The sequence below is a fragment of the Copidosoma floridanum genome, unplaced genomic scaffold (assembly GCF_036245765.1).
Source record: "Copidosoma floridanum isolate Cflo_tuat_1 unplaced genomic scaffold, Cflo_Japanese_pri ptg000032l, whole genome shotgun sequence".
Lineage (NCBI taxonomy): Eukaryota > Metazoa > Arthropoda > Insecta > Hymenoptera > Encyrtidae > Copidosoma > Copidosoma floridanum.
In genome coordinates, this window is record NW_028321909.1 from 5,315,999 (window position 1) to 5,335,478 (window position 19,480).

Sequence of the window (19,480 nt, forward strand, 5' to 3'; positions counted from 1 at the left end):
TTACAATATATATACCTGCACATCATCAGTCGCGTTTTCTCTCTCGGCGCAGTAGCAGAAGAGAGAAAAAGAGGACTCCGACGGCGACGGAAAAGAACTGGAGTGTCCGAGGTTTGTTCGTGTGTCTCGTAGATACCCGTTTTCTGCGAGTACACACACGAGAGTACGAGACGTGCCGACACCCACTACTTCCTGAGGAAGATGTAGAAAAAAGCTCAAGTGAGATAGCGCGGACTACAGATCACGGTGTCGAGCAAGGTAGGGTGAGGGTCTTGTACTTATGTGTGTGTGTATTTTTTTTCTCTCTAGGCCTTGCTCTATCTCTACGCCTTTTTTTTCTCTTATTCTCTGTGATCATAGTACTTATATATGTATGAATGTAGGTAGCTAGCTCGGTAGTTGGCGATCGGCAAGAGAAAGCTACAGGACGTCAGGTCGTGTGTGCTGGAGCTTCAGTCGCGGGGACATCGACAGAGTGCGGGGAGAGCGTAAACATGGGCGATGGCAAGGAGGCCGAGCGCCAACCACTCCTCAAGAGTGACAACGTCAACTACAGTAGTGGCGGAGAGGTATCAGGTAACAATGACATTTCTACTGATCAACATACTTACCTACTCTTCAAGTGATTGTCGTTCGATCTCTTTGAATCATGCAAGGGAGCTTGCTATACGTGCAGCTATATATAGGTGGAATGCGTGTGTGCACTGAAGGTGATTCATTATGGTGGCTGTTAGGCTGTTAGCTGTCGGTCTCTTTGTCTGTCTGATGTATATGCCTGTCTGTTGGTTTATTTGTTTGTTTATGCTGATATCATGACAGCTGTTTTGGAATTGTCACTTTGGAGCAGACGGTGACTCAAACAAGTGGCATGATTGGCTGGTTCCTTTTCTTATGTGTATTATTTTCATTTACATGAATTTTTTAAATCCTCCGTTCTTTAAATATCTGGAAATTACTCCGTAAAAGTACCGTCTATTCAATAAAATGTTACTTCTCTTACGTGAATGTATAGAAGACGGCACAATTAATCAAGCTTTATCATTATGAGCCACAAATGAAGTATAGGTTTGTAAATTGATTCTTTGTACTGATCCATGCACAAGAAGCATAATATCAAGTATCAAGAGTCTGTAATGTCATGCTGCTGTGACATTCGTTATTCAAGTACGATCAATAAAAAATACTACTTGCAGAAAAAATAATATAGCAATCCAATTATCCAGATGTATTTATGAGAAAAAGTTTTTAAATACTATTAAATTAGAATTATTTTTTACTTTTTGATTGTTTTCTTCTCGTTTGGTACAAATAGAAGAAAAACTAACTTGATGTAGTGAAAAGATGATTTAGTTTGTCTTTTTTTGTGGCAAGCCTTCAAGAATCATTATACAATTATGTACAAAGTAGTCTTGAAAACCTATTCATTTTTTTAAGATTATCACACTTTTCTTATTACAGACTTTTATTATAAAAATAAAAGATATGAAAATAAGAATGCCAAGTGTAAAATATGACTTTTATTTTTCTTTTTTTTTTTTTTTTTTTTTTTTAATAACTTTCATTTTTTGTTTTATTGCTCATACTTTTAATCCTTATTCTAATTACGTTCGATGAGTCAGTTCACAAAGATGTCCGCAGTTTATCGTATTCTTTATATTAATTTCTAAAATAATGAAAGTGAAATTCAAAATGTATATCGTTTGAAGGATCGGAGTCTCAACCACAAGTTAATAATGTCGCTCCAATTGGCCCTGATGAACTACCTCCGTCATATCAAGCTAGTCAGGGTAGCATGCACATGGTTACCTGTCGTGTATGTCAAGCTATGATTGACATCTCTGGCAAAAGAGATCAGCATGTTGTTAAGTGTAACCAATGCAACGAAGCTACAGTAAGTACATAAAAATTCGTATTAGACTCACCCACAACACAAAGCTCTGTGAAGCTTTCATATACGTTTTTTTTTTAGCCAATCAAAAACGCACCACCAGGGAAGAAATATGTGCGTTGTCCGTGCAATTGCCTGCTCATATGTAAGAGTTCATCACAGCGAATTGCCTGCCCCAGGCCTAATTGTAAACGAATTATCAATCTCGCGCCGAGTCCCGTGACACCGCCTAATTTGTCAATGCCTGGAATGTGTCGAGTCTGTTGTGCTCACTGTCATGACACGTTTTTGGTAAGCCCCGAAAAATCGCTAATCAGCAAACTCCATACAGTTATAGAAACATGATTCCACAACAATATTCTGTTGTTTTTTTTCAGTTTAATACTTTAAATAATTCTTTGGCGCGTTGTCCGCACTGTCGAAAAGTGTCATCTGTTGGACCAGACTTTGCAAGAGGACGTGGAATTCTTTTCATCATCCTCGGAGTTGTTAGTTTAATTCTTGGAATTGCTGTAACAGTTAGTTGAAGATTTTTAATTTTATTTTATTTTAAAACAATTAATTTCTTGAAATAAACTTTAAATATTATTTTTATACTAGGTTGGAACATACACTATTGTGCACTCCAATGGAGGAATTTATATTGCTTATGTTGGTGTGTATAAATGATTTGCATTACTATATTTCATGTAGATTATTTATAATGCTTCTATTAATCTATTTACATAATAATATTGTGACTACTCACGTCAGCCATATTATTTTTTAGGTGCATTCCTTCTTGCGCTTCTGTTCTTTGGAAGAAGCATCTATTATTGTAAAATGAAGATAAGTCTTATTGAGGGTCCCATGTAGTTTTATTAAAAAAAAAATGAAGGCTGTTACTAAATAATTTTAATAATATAATTGTATAATCTATTTAGATAAGTTTACAGTGAGTATGATAATGATGAATTGGAACGATTAAACGAGTTTAGTAAGTTCCCGTGCTTGCTATTCCGATCTGAAGTAAAAAAAATACACTCGCAACAAAAACAACATCTATATGACAAAAAATGATCTATAAATGATTTTTAAAGGAAATTTCAAAACTAATTATTTGTTAATTGATTTTATTTTTGTAGATTTTTGATTATTTATAAAAGTTATAAGATTCAATAATAATAAATCTAATAACTTTTTTTCAAGGCAAAAAACATATTTCCTAATTCATCTCTCTAGTAACGATCAAGTACACCCTGAAATGTATGCTTCTTAAGGATAACGTTCTTGTTACAAAATTAAATTATATCATGTACATTTTATAAAAATACGTTGTGTTTAGTTAGTTGCCTTTTTTTCATTTTTTTAGATAAGTAAACAGTTTTATGTTCAAAACACATTCTAAACGCGTTTTACATTTTGGTACTGTATCAAAATATTTAATAAATATTTATTATAAATTAGAACGTTAAGTGTACTTTAAAAATTTTACCTTAGTCTCTAAATCATCAAAAATTAAGTGTATAGAAGTAATGTATGAATGTTCTTCCACGAAATTACCTAGTTCTGATCTTTACCAAGAAACACAATTATCTTGTTAATTTTTTAATTTTGATGTATTAGCGCAATAAATGAGAAAATACATATTTTTACCAATAAAGGAATTTTCATTTTACATATCAAGTCCACTCAAATTTCATGTGGGTTAAGAAAATTTTATGCAATATAGATTTTACTTAATTTTTTAGTCACAACTGATACTCAGGAGTACCTTATAGTTTTGCCAGAGCAAAAAGTTCGAGTACCCTTGAAACTTATTGTTTTTGTTTAAGAAAAATTACGATCGTGGACCTCGGCGTCAGGGGTGTATGTATGTATGTGTGGGCGTAATCAAGTTTTTCTACTAGCTCATGCAGTTTTTGTTGGATTGGGCTGAAATTTGACAAATAGCTTCGTTTTTCATGTCTTACAAAATGGTTTGAAATAGACCAAGTTTCCTGTTTTAGAAAAAAAATGGTAGTTATTTTTAGATAGTACTTTCTGTAAAAAGAATAACAGTTTTTTGGCTATAACTCTGTTACGTGATATTTTCGAGGTTTGCTGTGAAAGACAATGTTCTAGATATGATTGAAATAGAACTTTTTTATACCTGACGTTTTTGTCTAGGATATAAGCTAAACGTTCCGTGAGCCAGAAAGTACTAAAAAAAATTGCCAAATTATAGTTTTTCCCCTGTGTAACTCACTTGTTTTACATTTTAAATTACAACTGTAAAACTTATATATAAACTTTTCGGTATCTAATATTTTTGTTTGTAAAGTGGAATTAACATGAAAAATCGCAAAAAATGATAAAATAATAGGTTGTTCAGAATACATTCGGTATATATGAATACATATATTATGCGCTCGAGGCAAATCCAAGGGCGATAATCATTGCGTTCTATGAGGCTTGTTTTTCTTCATCCCATGGGATGTATAGATTTTTTACCAACCCTACACAAAAAAGTACCGATTTTATGTCTTACGAAAGGCAACAGTGTGGTTTCCAAAGAGATTTCCATACCGTCACCGATATTTCAGTTCAAATCGTGGAGCATTTGGTATTTGATGAAATTTCTTACTTACAGATTAAAAATTAACGTTATCATGATCAATGTTATCCATACTTAACAGTGTATGTGCGAGGACAAGGCAGAGAAGCTTTTTTTTCAAGTAGAAGCTTTTAGGTACGAAACTGAGATTGGGACACGGTACGTAAGTAACTTTTTAGTTACACTTTTTTTTAATTTTGTGAATAAGGAGTCAATATATCCGCTTGAAAATTTTCTCCATGGAAGTTTAACACTTTTAACACAACTTAATGTAATTTGAACTTTCAATTTTAGTTACTTGTAGTAGCATGAGCTTTGGATACTCAGTGGGTTACTTTCGACAGAATCACCCATATAATAAGGAGCAAAAATTATGGTGTCCTAAAAAAAGCAATAAAAAACAATCAAATTTACAAAACCGTGTCAACATGATGATAATAGTAGAAAATGTGATGGCATTTTTCTGGTGACTCCTGGACACTTGAAGTGTGCTTTCGAGAGAAGCCAACACCTACCCAGCTCGTATTCAAAGCCACTATCAGTTTTAAAAACGTCAGTATGGTGAGTTAGAAAGGTATATATAAATATAGTCGGATAGGTATAATATATACTTAGGCACATATATTCAAGGTCAGTACACTGTACTATAAAAAAAAGGTATGATGTATATTATATGGATATATTTAATGAAAAAGATCCTTCTTTCCACGATAACATTTCTTCGCTCCCTAACGTAACTGCTGCCACTGTACAAAAAACAATTTTAGCTCTGTAAAAAAGTTCTCATCAAAAATTTCGATACTTGAGAAAAGAGAGACAAAGAAAAAGAGATGAAGCAACATACATATACGTGGAAAATAATACAGTACGATGACAATTTATTTCCCTAATTTTCCTTTTTTCAACGAAATTTGTCAACAAGTTATTGACAACTGATTTACTTTGTATTTAAAATTTTCTTTTATCAACTAATAATCAACGTTTTTTTTATAATACTTTTTATGTTAGACGCGCTCCGCGTGCGCTTAAATTATGTTATTATTTGAATTGATTAGATTTATATTAACGAATATTTTTCTATTTCGCCATTCAATTTCAATATACAATCGAAGAACCTGCAAACCAAGGGATCTGCGAAGCAGGGCCCGAAGAACTTGTGCTTGCCCTGGTTGGATGCACACCAGGTGCGAACCCTGTTTTTCCTACCTAGAGCACAACCAACCCTCAAAAACGCCAGAGGTAGGTAGAAAAAATTAATTTTCTTGCTATCAATTATTCGGATTCTTTCTTCAAACTAATAATTTTATGAACAATTATTTGATTTTAGTTACCATTTTCAATATATTGGCTTTTTAAACTATATTTTTTAAAACTCATTTTCTAATTTACCCGCTCTTCGTGAGTCTCGTTTGGACGAGACCATAAATTTTTAAAGATAGGAATAGAATGAATAAAAAGACTTTAGTCACGTGACCATAAATTTTTTAAGATAGGACAAATTCAACAATTTTTATAAGTTCAAATAGCACGTGTATGCGGTTGGTTAATATTTTGTTTTCAAATAACATACACATTTATACTTTTGTTTTTTTTTCATGCAATTAATGTATTGAGTGCATGGATTACATTTCACTGTACTATTACAATCTTGTTTTACAGATTCTATAAACTAATAACTAATAATCATTTCAAAGGTGATAAGAGTGTCATCAATGATACTGAGGTTTTAACGACCTACAAAAATCATTTCTTAATTATGACTACAAAACAATGTAATTATGTCTTTAATTTTTTTTTTTACCTTTAAAAAGTTAATGAAATTCATGTCATACACTGTGCCTGCTGTCATTTTGCAAGGTTTCATACAACACAGAGCCATACATTTCAGTAGCCGTTGGCATTTGATCGAGCTCTCGTACCATTCATTCATATATCTGATGAAATGGATAATGTAAACTATATACTATATGTATTTTTTGGTAAATAATGTACTTACACGTCTTGCAAAAGCTTTTCACTGTGGTCCAGAAGCTTTTGTCCCGGCCAACTTAAATAAAATAAATGAATGTACAAATCAATAGATATAATAATCATACGGTATTTTGATACCAGATCATTAGTTATGATAATCTGAAACCATACATTAAAAAAATAGATATTCTAAAGTAAAGTATCAAGAATAAATGGTATAATAAATCAATAAAATACCGCAACCGATGTAATACTGCAGTCAAGCAGATTCAGGCCTAGTATTAGTAAAATAGCAAAAGTGTATGATGATTCAAGAGTGTTTGCAAAACTGAAAAAAAAAATTTAACTAGCTTCCGTTCAATGTGGGTTAATAATCCTATATTCCTTTCAGATTTCGCATTTAAACAATAGTATAATCGAATTATTTTTATTATTGCATCAATAGTATATTAAGCCACTGGGGCGGAAAGTGCTACTTCCCGCCCATAGGCGCACTTTCCGCTCACCGAGTGCTTTCGGCCCGAGAGCGGGAATAATATTTCCACGCTACCGAAAGTACTCGAAGGGCGAAAAGTGCGCTCAAGAGCGTGAAGGCCTTCGTCCGAGTCGTGTATCCTATTAATTCTTCTCTTTAAGGGTGCAAAGTGAGGTTGTGCTGTCTTGTTAATAATTAATTTTATGAATATAGTTTCATTTAATAATGAATCAATTTGAACAAATATTAAATTAATCAATCGTGGTAAACAATTCATGAAATGATAGTTTTCGTACTTGGTGTCGCATGTCGCCAGGGCAAGCGCCAGGCCCGAGGGACTCTTTGTGCTTGCCTTAGTTGGATGCACACTAGGTGCGAATCTTATTTTTTCTACTAAAGGCATACCAAACGTCCCAATGTTTAAAAAAACGCTCAAAGTAGGAAAATATAATTTTTCTATCTCGGGCGTTTTTAAGGCTTGGGTGTGCCCTTGGTACAAAAAATAGGGTTCGCACCCGATGCGCATCCAACCAGGGCTAACTCGAGGCCTGGTGCGTGCCTTGAAGACAACCAGGTACGAAAACTACCATTTTTAATATAGTTAAACTGTTGTTACAAAACGTAATAAACAAACGTGATATCAGATATCAGTGAAGTTTCCTACCTACGAATTGCGTTGTATAAGCTAGTTATTTTCTAGCATTATTCATAAAAAAAAGTTTATACTCTTGCAAAAAAAAAAAAAAATTGATATCAATAATTTTTCAGCACGAAAGAAAAATACAAGTAACAAATACAACTGAAACAGTAATCAGTAATGTGGTTATTTTTTTTTTTTTTATTTAAGTAAAAATTCATTGTTACTTAAACAAAGGTTTTTATTAAAAATTGAGCGAAGCCCACGGTGTAAGGGGAGGGGTCGATGCTTCCCCTCACTGCAAAATATGAAATGATCGTTCTTATCTCTAAAAAAAAATTTTATAACTATTTTCCGAACAAAAAAATAAACTTGATGGAGTAAGAGTATTAAGTAGTATGAAAAAATTTACCACCAGAGGGCAACATTCTGCTAGGCTCTCTGCTTATAAAAACGAAACCTAAGTACTTCCTGATTGAATTATTTTAATTTTTCGTAAAAAAATTTATACAAAATATGTGATAAAATTTCATAAAATATTTGATTGATAGTGCTTGACAAATGTTTATAGAACTCAACTATTTTATATGTTTATCATAAGCAGCATCAGTTACAAAATTAAACATATTTCTTATTTGCGGGCAAAAATGTACTTTCCACCCTAAAATAGGCGAAATGTTCCACTTTCCACCCTTAAAAAAGGCACTGAAAGTACTTTTGGCCCTTACTTTCCGCCCGAGAGAAGGGAATGGTAGTTTTCGTCGGATAAGTGCCATCATCTCTGGGGCTATTTTGCGGCCCGAGGGACGTAAGGTAGCCGCGGAGCGATGGCACTTATGTGGCGAATCCTATTTTTCCTACCGAGGGCACACCAGTCTCTCAAAAACACCCGAGGTAGGAAATGGTAGTTTTCGTATCTGGTAGCGCATGTTGCTAGGACAAGCATCAGATCGAGGGACTCTTTGTGCTTGTCTTAATTGGATGCACACTACGTGCGAATCTTATTTTTTCTACCAAGGGCACACCCTTAAACTCTTATTTCGCCCAAGATAGAAAAATTATTTAAAAAAAAAAAAAACATTATTATTGTTATTGTAGTGATCATTACAATTTATTACCTTATGCAGTCTTTGTGCAATTTGATTGATTTAACTAGTATATGATAAGACACACATCTTCATTGTGTAAATTATGTTCTTTAATCATACCTTTGCCATTAAATTTTTGCAAACGAAGTCTACAATATTAAGAATTTACAACTAAGAAAATTATTCATATTGTGTACATAAAGTGTAACTTATGGAAGAAACTCACCTTAGTATTTGAAATAATGCTAAGCAGTGTTCAACGCACGCAGCATAAGTAGTGTCAATGCCACAAGTTATAAGTATTGTTACAGTACTGTATATTCCTTCAAAGACGTAAATTGCCTCGTAATTTTGTTTGATGTCAATGGGATAGTTTCCCATCAAAATAGTTGTTACTTCTCGAGGTTGATTCAAAGGCATTATGGTGTCCAAAATAAACAGTGTAATAGGATAAAGTAAAGCGTAAATTAACGCTATAAACATGTAAGCTAGAAATTGATTTAGACAGATGAAATTTCTTCATTACACCCTAAAGTGGGAATATTATTCATAAAATCCGAATAAAATGAAAAATAAACACGTGTCACTAAACGTTTCCGTTTCTCATTTAGAAAACATTAATTTTTTTATAATTTAAAAATTTTTTTTAACAATTGATAAAAATCCTATGTTTTTTTTTTTGGTTTCAGGCTATAATAAAGTATTTTGTGCTTACATGTATACTGAAAAAAAAAAAATTATTATAATAATAAATAAAATTTGGATAATAATAAACACCCACACAATGTGTGGGCACTATTTATAAAACATATTTTAAAATGTTCGAAATTTCGCTTTTTTTCAGTTACCTGAATATCCGATAATGAGATTTCTTCCCTTCTCGGCGTAGTAAACAAGCGTACATTTTTCTTTTTGAAATCTTTTCCAACTTTCAGCTATATTTTCGTAAGCAACTTTAATCTGTAGAGCCATGAAATTATTTTATTTTTCAGATGTTATAATTATAAAATAAAAGCGTCATTGACTAACTTTGTCTTCAGTCCATATAGAAAAAGTTAATTTTATTAACACAATGTTATTATAAAACAACATGGTCAGGTTCTGTATTACTCAAGTGAAGTCCACGTTGAAGTTGACATAAATACCATAATACTAAGTTTTTAAGTTAAAACAATAGTTTATTGTATAAAAATTGTTTGATTAATTATTTTGATGCATGAAGTATTGAAATGTTACTATTCTTACGTTTGGTAGAGATGTTACGATGATAAGTGAAATCCATACCGATTGAAAAAAAGCTCTTTTCAGCTTATTGTCATGTGGCCAAATTCCACAAAATCTAAGTATCATTTTGTTTATATATTATAAAAACGCGTGTCGTAAATTTCCATCATTTACTAGAATAACTGTCAATGTCCTCGTACCATGAGCGTGTGTTGTATTATAAAACAGATTGTGAATCGGAAAGGGTAATTTTTTATTCGCGTTGACGTAAGAATAGCACAGTACATTATAATGACAGCGTTTTTTACTCATCATTGCTATTAATTTTTTTATAAAGATACAATGTTTCTGCCAACCGCACAGCGCCATGTATAAAGCTGCAATTTGCATATTAAAAATTGGAGGGGACTGTTGTCCCCATCGAACGACCGCAGTCTATTTTTTCGTGCAGTAAAAAGTGACAAAGACAGATATTCACATCAATTTTATTTCACAGTACCACTTAAATATATGACTTTACACACACACTTCAGAATCGAATATACATATAATATGTATGATTTATTTGGTCTTTTCATGATTTCATACTATAAATAATTTTTAGAGTGAACTACTATTACCTTGTAATAAGAAATTTTATACATATGCTAACATATTTTTTCAGACGAAACGAGCGAACCATTCTAGTATTGTGGACAAGTTTTAGTAATCATCTATAAAAATATGAGATACATACTTAAGCTTACAACTATTGCTTATGTACAAACGTTATAAAAAGATGCATTGCATCTATTAGAACTATTACTTATTCTAAGATTACAGGACAAAGTATAATCATGCTTGTTAAAAAATCGCCTATAAAACAAGTATGTACAATTTTTTAATTAATACATTACAAGTTGTCGTATGATTTTTTTTATCCTTTTCAGCTTTATTCGCATGAAATTTTACTTTTATAATTGTGTCTCTTCGTGTCTATTCATATAAGCATCTCTCGATACTTTGCATAGTTGCTCATACATTGCCTTACCCGTTTCTTGCACTAAAGAAGTAAATTCGCCATTTTTATTTTGTAATAGCACGTGTGGATGATCATACTCCTGAAAGCAACATACAAACAATATTTAAATCGTAATACGTGCAACAACACAACAAATTTAATATTTGTTTTCAAAAAATTTACCACTGCACAACCCCTGTCCATCACCAGCACCTTGTCGCTGTCCATTATGGTGTTAAGTCTGTGGGCTACCGTCAATACGGTACACTTGGCGAATTTGGTGCGTATGGTACGTTGAATCAAAGCGTCCGTTTGCGGATCAACGTTGGCAGTGGCTTCGTCCAGCATCAATACTTTACTGTTGCGAAGAATGGCTCGGGATAAACAGATCAACTGGCGTTGGCCTACACTGTAATTCGAGCCTCGATCCAACACCTTATGATCCAGACCGTTACCAGTTGCTTGCACTGCCTCCTTGAGCTCAACCTATAGTTCAATCATTGCGTGAAGTTGATAAAATGCTTCATTTTATACATCAAAGATGTAAGAAAATAAGAATTATAGTTGTGCGTGTCTTACCTCTTCCAAAACGTCCCACAAGATGGGATCGGAGAATTCATTGAACGGATCTAAATTACGCCGCAACGTACCAGAGAACAACACTGGGCTCTGTGGAATGATTGAAATATTCTTTCTTAAATCTTCCACGGCAATAACTCCAGTGTTTATTCCATCAATTTCGATGTCACCTTCAACTATCGCCAGCCTAAATAGGGCCGAAATGAGAGATGACTTTCCGGCACCGGTTCTCCCCACGATGCCAATCTATAAAAAAGCGAATTTGCTTGTTAAATGTTTTTCTAGTGAAAAGTTTTCTATATCGGCTTTTTTCGACTCACTTTTTCAGTTGGATAAATCGTTATATTCAAATCCTTGAGTACTGGTGCATCTTCTTCGCTATATCGCATAAAGACATGTTTAAATTGAATGAGACCTTGACTCGGCCAGTTCTTGGGTACTTCGATTAACGTGTCAACCGGTTCTAGCTTAGCTTTTTTGATCATTTGTTTTGTCCTCACCCCCTTGTCTCTGACATTTTTCTCTGGTGGAATTTGCGTGTACTCGAACACTCGCTCGACTGCCATCAACTGATTATCCACTTCCGACGATTGCCGCATCCCCCACTGGATCATCGTTGACATTGTCATTACTTGACTGATAGCCAGTCCCACATCACTTCCAGAAAAAACTGAAACGATCAAAAAAATCAAACTATCAAGTACACTCGTATTCGCATCAATTTGTGCAAACGGCTCTTGTACCGTTTAACGTCTTACCGTTTTGGAAGAAAAAAAAACTAAATATGACGATTCCGGTGAAAGACAGGAAAAACATATCCAACCAAAAACCAAAGGCAGTTCCTGCAACGATAAACATGTACCACGACGAAGTGTGCATGTCTTGAAGATTATCGAATTCTTGCTTGAGAATTGTCTGCGCCTCGTAGGCCCTAATCGTCGACAATCCGTTGAGCGTTGCATTCAAATGCGTAAATACCGGCGATCGAGCTGAAACGAATTTCAAATGTAAAATTTATTTTTATGAAAAAAAAAAAAAAAAAAAAAAACCCATTTCTTTCGAATCAATCTACTTACTCATTCCTTCCAATCTCTTGACGTTTTTGCTGGTTTTCAAGTAAACTTTTCTTATCCAGTAAGTAATGAAACCAATAACCGCCACAGGAACCAAAAAGTACAAATTGACGATGCAAGCGACAACGAGCGTACCTAACGCCAGCAACAATATCTGACTGGCATCCATCACGGCTTTCGGCAACAACTCATCAATGGCGCTCATGTCTTTGGAAAATCGATTCAAAATCCGGCCACTGGCATTGGTATCGAAGAACCGCATGCTCGCACGAACCAGCGCGTTGAACGCAAAGTCGTGGAGACGCTGGCTCACCCGCAAGCTGATTGTATAAAAAGTCAGAGACCGCGTGATGCCAACCAAGAAAACGGCAAAGACAATAATGGTGTATATCACGATGTACAGATGCTGCGCAAGGATTCTGTCTTTGTCGAGGATTGTCGAACTTTTGTTAAACTCCCCGGTAGAGGCGTTCTTATCCCAGTAAGCTCGCGATTCTTCGGCGTTCACGCTAAAAACAACACAACACACGTTTGCAATAAGTGTAAATCCAAGTAGGTTGAAGTACACGTTTAAAATATGTGTAGTTGAAATTTTTGTTTTTCATAAAGTACATAGTGGTGGAGTGGATAATAATTTTAAGGAAAACCAAAACTATGGTGCACCAAGTGGTTAACCAGTTCCATTAAACAGGACAATTTTGAATAAGAAAAACCAAGAAATAGTTAACGAAGCATCGATTTGATTATTCTTGATACGTTAAGATCAAGACTACTATATTAAGTATTTGATAAAAAGTAAAAATTTCGATTACACTATTTAAACGTGTACTTCAACACGCTTGGATTTTACAATGATGTATAACTAGTTGAAATTGATTTGATTCGAATCCTACATTTTTATCGTATACTTCCGTATACTCACAAGTCTTTGATGAAGTAATCGTTGTAACTAGCGATCAGTTGGGTCGTCGCGAACAAAAGTATAACGACACCAACGAAAAAGTGATTCGCACCGATACTCAAGTAATTGAACAGTAAACTGCCCTTCACGACTCCGCGGGTCGTTTTTTCAATCTTGTCGACTTCCTGCTGCTCGTGGTCTTCCACCTCGTCGTAGTTACTCATATCCGATTTATCGCTCTGAAAGGATTTTGGTAAATGTACACATATTATACTCAACGATCAAAATGTAAATTGACCACTGAGTGATTTTGTACTAACTCTCGTGCTCATGCGGGAGAACCGACGCTGCAAAAAAACTCCTTCGTTGGGAACCTCCGTGACGGGTGTGTTTTCTTTGTCCTCGGCGATAAGCCAACTGTACTCCGGATGTTCTCGAAGCAGAGCGTGGTAATCTCTGTACTCGGACAGTTTTCCTTGATCCATCAGTATGATGGAATCGGCGGCCTTCACGTATTGGAGCTGATGAGTGGCTAGCAAGCGCGTTTTACCCCTCAAATATTTTTGCAAGCACTCCTCGAACAGATGCTTGCCGACGTGTGCATCGACCTGCGCAGTTCGTAACACAAGTCAACAAAAGCATCTTATTTTTTAATGTACCATGGCATTGCTACGCCACGTGTCATCCTCACCGCGCTCAAGGGATCGTCCAGTAAGTATATGTTGGCTTGTCTGTAGACTGCCCTCGCCAAATTGAGTCGAGCCTTTTGACCGCCAGACAACGAACTTCCCCTTTCCCCCACGATGGTCTGATCGCCATGCGGGAACTGCTTGAAATCCTTGAGCAGAGCGCAAGCCTTGACGACTCTTTGGTACCTTTGTCGGTCGAACTCCTGTCCGAAGGTGACGTTTTGCCGGACGCTCGAGCCAAAGACCCAAGCGTCTTGGTCCGCGTAGCTGATGGTGCCCTTGACCCTAACGTTACCCCGCAGTACGTTGACCTCGCCGAGGATCGTCGAGAGTAACGAGCTTTTGCCCGATCCGACCATACCGATGACTATGTACAGCTTGCCCGGCTCGAGTTTAACGTTTATGTTCTCCAAGGTATTGTCGGACGAGTGCTCGTTCCATTTGGCGGTTACGTCGTCGAATTGCACGTCGTAGGTGTCATCGTTGTTCCTGGGGACAAAACACGTCGCAATCTTTAATCCTTGTTTCATTAACTTGGCCACTCATTTCACGTGTCCACGTGGTGTTTTTGCAAAACTCACGGAACACCGAGGACCAACTGGTTGTCTTGATTGTTTGCCGCAATGATCATGTTGTGCGTCCTTCTGCCGTCCACGCCGTTGTCGTAATGTTCGATTTCTTCTATTCGCGAAAACTGTTGCTGCTGTTGTTGTTGTTGCTCCTCTGGCTGCTTCGAAGATGCGTCCTTAGTTGGTTGCAGCAGCTCGTTAGCCACGTTGCCCGATTTGAATTCGTCAAACATCAAAAAGTTTTCCAATCTTTTGATCACGACCGAACATTCGGAGATTTCGGCGAAGCCGCGCACGAACATACCGGTCATGGTGTGAGACAGCATACCAAAGTACGAGGTGAAGACGAACACTTTGGCGGCGGTGAGGGTGTCGCCCAGCAGCAGCATCACCATCAAACTGCACCACAAAGCCAAGCGAGTGGTGAAAATGTTGAACGTCATGTAGATACCCCGAATGTACGCGCTTTTCCTGACGACTTTCAGCTCGAGTTTGCGCGCTTGTCCAACCAGAGCGCAAAATGGTTTTTCCCACGCGTACATTTTTATCACTTGGACCCCCGAGATTATTTCGTCCATCAGACGGACCCTCTCGTCAGTTTTGATGGCAGTCTGCAAACGGAACCTGGACGACAGTTTGCCCAAGTAAGCTGAAAGGAACAATGGAATTCGGATCTTTTCTTTCTGTCGATCAAACGAAGAAACAATCAAAAGAAACGTTACATTGCATTGGTACAACTAAAAATATGGCAACAATTCCAGCGACTCCAGCGTATCCGGACTCGTTGTACAGGATGGCGCCGATGCACAAGGTCAGTAGTGGAGCTGACCACATGTAGTTGATGAAATTCATGATGATGTCGAATCTGTTGACATCGTTAGCCAGGAGGTTCACTATTTTCCCTGGCGCCGTTTCACCCAATGCTGTCTTGCTGAGTTTTAACGCCTGAGGTTTAACATTTAACTCTTGTTTGATTCATAACACAAAATAAAAAAAAAATTGAACGACAGAAAAAATGAAATCGTATACAAAAAACATTGTAATGACCTTTCTGTAGATGAGCGAACAAACGGATATTCTGATTCTTCCGCCAACGTGAAAAGCACCGTATAGGCTGTAGTTCATAGTAACATTTGCGGTGGCAATGGCCCCGACGATACCAGCAGCGTACATTAACGCCGCATCGTACGTGATGAGCGGTTTAGGTTTGTAGTACTTGAGAAGTTCACCCAACAGAAGAGGAATGCCTAGACTGGTAATTTTGTTAAAGTTTAGTATTTTTTTTTTTTTTTTTAGTTTATCGTATTCTTTATTGCGTGTATATTTTACAGACTTTAGAACAAACTGGTTGAGCACGTGGAGGAGGGCAAGCATGGCGTTTTCGAAGAGAAACGTTCGGAAAAGGGCTTTGATAAGTCTCGGTCGCCGATTGGCTTTTTTTGCCTTTTGGACTTCTTGCATCCATCTCCTTGAAAAAAAAAAAAAAAAAAAAAAATATGTGGTATCAGTTGGCGTCAAACAACATTTTATGTTAAAAACTTTACTTTTCCAGTTGGTCGCCCAATACGTTTGATTCATCTGTCTTTATTGGGTCGTACAAATCGTCCACTCCAAAGACCTTGCTGTAGCCTTTTTTGAATATTGGAAGAGTCCACCTACACAAGCAAAAAATACAACGTCGATGACATTGGAAACTTTATCAAAGTATTTTTTCGATCTAAAGTAGCATATACTCTTTGGTACCGCAGAGCAAAAGAAAGAATACTATTTCCGGTCAAGTCGGTCAACAAAATTGTGTACACACCAGGTGTTGATCTCACGCTAGTCACCCTCGCATTCAAGGACAATGTCGTACATGGGATCCAAGACATTATTTACTTAAATGTTCTATGTTTCATGTAATACATAATTTTTATCGCACAACTTCGATAACTCTTGTAAAGTTACGACTGTTGGAATGACAAATACGAGCGTCTGGATTCTTAAGTATTAATTTATCCTCGAGCGGAATAATTCCTCTTTATTCATGGTATTTATCTTGCAAAATGTTATTGTACTGCATGGAACAGCACCAGATAAATGAATCATTGTTTGATTTACTTTATCTTATTTGCAATACAATATATGGTATGCGCGTATATGTTCAGATAATAATTTCAAAGTATGAATATGCAACAATATTGTGCAACTTTTTAAATACACCTTTGCAGCATATGGTACTTTTTTTTTTTTTTTTTTTTTTCCTTCCCAATTAAAACAGTTAAGTTACAGTCAATACTGAAAACCAACTCACCACCATGTTATGCGCGATATTGGATTGGCTCGTTCTGCAGGATTCGGTTTACTCGTCGATTTAGAATTGTCCATAATAAGAGCGATTCATCAAGCACTTTTTAGCAACTCAACACTCGATCACTGGGATTTCGGGCACCTCGTATTATTCGGTACACACAAGTAAATTTAGGCTGCAATAATTAAACTTGTTAGTACTAACACGGAAAATCGGGGATTAAGAAAAGATGACACAACAAGACAATAAAAAATGTAACGCGTTAACGACACTTTTTCCTTGTTCAAAAAGTATTTCTGGATTCTCGAAAACTTAATTCTTACCGTGTAAAAAATTTCACAATGTTATCTTGTGTTCTGCAGGTATATAATATATATCTCCTCCCCGCGGTTATTGTGGCTGCAGTTATATATATATAATTATATACGTGTGCAAGATGCGACCGTTCTGTTCCACAGATAAACCGCAAATGATTGGTTTACCACTGACTCACGTTTTCTTATACTCATAATGAATGATCACTTATGTAGTTGGTTGATTGTACGTATCGTATGGTTTTGTTTTAATTCAACCGAAAGGAAAACCGGGTTTTGCAATGCATCATCACTTTTTACTTTTTCTCTATAGAACACATTCTCTTTTTTTTTTTTTCTTTCTTGTTTGGTTTAAAACATTTCATGCGTAAAATGTTGTCTTTGGAAATTCATATTAGTCATAACACTAAAGATTGGTGTTGACTCAATGCTCAGCGTAAGGTCGCATTTTTTTCATATAGAATTTTCATCCTATGAGGTTTCGGGCTTTTTTTGGCCCCATGGACATGTACACATGGGCGGAGTCGTAAAACAGTGAGGATTAGAACAATCAGGCTTTCAACAGGAATCTTTGGTCGAGGAAACGGATCTGAAGGCTGATCGCATAAATTGGGGTGTACAATTAATACCCGTAAAGTACTTAACATCGTGACAAGTGTTGAATAATTAAATGCATCGAAAAAATTTTAATCGTTTTGCATTCTTATATTTCAGTGAATACACATATATATGAGTTATAATTTTATCAGCGAAAGAGATTTTTTAGTGCAAAAATTTTTCGTTACATTTAATTATTTAATTTGCCTCTAAGTCTATTACATTACAACCATAGTTCGATTATTTAATCAAGCGTTGATAGTACGTATGATTTATAGTTATTTCATAACGGTATTATTGATAGTTTTGGAATATTCTAATTTACAGAGTTTTGCTCGATGACATTAAAGTTTGAAATTGAACGTGGTATTAGTAAAATACTGATCACAGTATGCATTATAATTATTATTAACTTTTACAAGTACAAATCGGAATCATTTAAAAAAATTTTTTTTCAATATTCTTACATACGGCGAGTAACAAACAGTTTGTTATAGTCTTTCTGTTAAACATCGAATAATCGTCAACAAGCTCTCAGTTTAAGACGCCATCAAGTAAACATTATGAAATAAAATATCATTCTCAAATGATAAGAAAAAGGTGATTTAATTTTTTAAACGGGTTTAAAATTTCAGTATTATAACTCGCTCTTTTTTTTCTTTCTTTTTTTTTTTTTTTGTTAAAACAATTTTGCTTCTTTAATGCTGTTTTTAACAAAATTTTACAATACTTGAAACATGAAAATTTATAGAACGGTAAAACATAGTGATGGATTAACAGACCATTCACAGCACTATCACGGCGAATTTATGATTTTATGTGAAAACCCCCTTACTGGTAGAGTAAATCTTTAATAAAAAATTTCTTGCTGACATTAATATATTTTCTCACCATTACCTCGATCTCAGTTGTACAAATGTTTGAACAAAAAAGAGGTGAAAACACATAATCATTCAACTCTTGTTCATATTTAATATGTAAGCGTATAGGTGTCATATAAATAAATGAAAAACGTCACCACGATAAACTTAAAAGCTCGTGCGATACTTGTGCCCATTCTTAATATAAAACGTTGGTTGATAAGTCAATCTTTAAAAAGGGGACTGTTATCGGCTACGTATGAAAATTATCTCGAAATCACTATATATACACATAATGACTTTGCAGTTCACTGTACACTTTAGTGAATTATAGCATGTCATGAAAGATTTTATTAATACTGTAAGTACAATGTAATTTCAGAAGTCAAAGTATACTTGCGGGGAATCATAATAGAAATTACTAACTATAAAAATATTATGAGCGTCGTTATAATCAATCAATTGGTTTGCTGTAGTTGTAAATATTTTTTATTTTGCTCAAGAATGTAACAGTGTTATACATACCTCTGTGACGTTATTGAAAGGTATATCGGCTTTACACCTATCAGTTGCATCAGTTCGATTGTAAACTGTAATTTTTCCCTTACTGACATTAAATTACTAGAGTAGGTCATAATGTGATTTAAAGCAGTGCTATTTAAAGACACAGTGTTTAAAATATTTTTTTTATTTCACTTTTTCATACAAAAAATCATTTAAAAGACACTTTAACAAAATTTATTTGTGCGC

At 35.2% G+C, this 19,480-nt stretch overlaps 3 protein-coding genes across 3 annotated transcripts; 1 reads left to right on the forward strand and 2 right to left on the reverse strand.

Annotated features, from left to right (window-relative positions):
- On the forward strand, nucleotides 1-3,336 carry LOC106639364 (type 1 phosphatidylinositol 4,5-bisphosphate 4-phosphatase). The gene is made up of 7 exons (XM_014352931.2): nucleotides 1-258; nucleotides 384-576; nucleotides 1,707-1,891; nucleotides 1,970-2,179; nucleotides 2,266-2,406; nucleotides 2,489-2,543; nucleotides 2,658-3,336. The coding sequence occupies exons 2-7, from the start codon at nucleotides 495-497 to the stop codon at nucleotides 2,741-2,743; spliced, it is 759 nt and encodes a 252-aa protein (XP_014208417.2). The 5' UTR covers nucleotides 1-258; nucleotides 384-494; the 3' UTR covers nucleotides 2,744-3,336.
- Nucleotides 3,337-6,146: 2,810 nt separating this feature from the next.
- LOC149373357 (uncharacterized) lies at nucleotides 6,147-9,054 on the reverse strand. The gene is made up of 5 exons (XM_089597480.1): nucleotides 8,861-9,054; nucleotides 8,720-8,783; nucleotides 6,460-6,593; nucleotides 6,265-6,397; nucleotides 6,147-6,197 (listed from the first exon to the last, which is right to left on the reverse strand). The coding sequence occupies exons 1-5, from the start codon at nucleotides 9,052-9,054 to the stop codon at nucleotides 6,147-6,149; spliced, it is 576 nt and encodes a 191-aa protein (XP_089453606.1).
- A 1,358-nt stretch (nucleotides 9,055-10,412) lies between these two features.
- LOC106639378 (ATP-binding cassette sub-family C member 4-like) lies at nucleotides 10,413-17,105 on the reverse strand. The gene is made up of 15 exons (XM_014352950.2): nucleotides 16,963-17,105; nucleotides 16,214-16,324; nucleotides 16,003-16,137; nucleotides 15,717-15,921; nucleotides 15,392-15,614; nucleotides 14,682-15,318; nucleotides 14,103-14,589; nucleotides 13,732-14,019; nucleotides 13,433-13,650; nucleotides 12,514-13,019; nucleotides 12,196-12,426; nucleotides 11,758-12,107; nucleotides 11,438-11,683; nucleotides 11,042-11,344; nucleotides 10,413-10,958 (listed from the first exon to the last, which is right to left on the reverse strand). The coding sequence occupies exons 1-15, from the start codon at nucleotides 17,034-17,036 to the stop codon at nucleotides 10,812-10,814; spliced, it is 4,161 nt and encodes a 1,386-aa protein (XP_014208436.2). The 5' UTR covers nucleotides 17,037-17,105; the 3' UTR covers nucleotides 10,413-10,811.
- Between the last annotated feature and the right edge of the window lie 2,375 nt (nucleotides 17,106-19,480).

Bases quoted from the DNA above. Each gene is read 5' to 3' on its own strand.
- LOC106639364 (XM_014352931.2), top strand. From the start codon at position 495: ATGGGCGATGGCAAGGAGGCCGAGCGCCAACCACTCCTCAAGAGTGAC. The intron at 577-1,706 runs GTAACAATGACA...TATCGTTTGAAG, and splicing joins TAGTGGCGGAGAGGTATCAG to GATCGGAGTCTCAACCACAA. The intron at 1,892-1,969 runs GTAAGTACATAA...TTTTTTTTTTAG, and splicing joins ACCAATGCAACGAAGCTACA to CCAATCAAAAACGCACCACC.
- LOC149373357 (XM_089597480.1), bottom strand. From the start codon at position 9,054: ATGCCTTTGAATCAACCTCGAGAAGTAACAACTATTTTGATGGGAAAC. The intron at 8,784-8,860 runs GTGAGTTTCTTC...TTAATATTGTAG, and splicing joins GCATTATTTCAAATACTAAG to ACTTCGTTTGCAAAAATTTA. The intron at 6,398-6,459 runs GTAAGTACATTA...CCATTTCATCAG, and splicing joins GAAAAGCTTTTGCAAGACGT to ATATATGAATGAATGGTACG.
- LOC106639378 (XM_014352950.2), bottom strand. From the start codon at position 17,036: ATGGACAATTCTAAATCGACGAGTAAACCGAATCCTGCAGAACGAGCC. The intron at 12,427-12,513 runs GTAAGTAGATTG...AATTCGTTTCAG, and splicing joins CAAGAGATTGGAAGGAATGA to CTCGATCGCCGGTATTTACG. The intron at 12,108-12,195 runs GTAAGACGTTAA...TGATCGTTTCAG, and splicing joins TTTTTTTTTCTTCCAAAACG to TTTTTTCTGGAAGTGATGTG.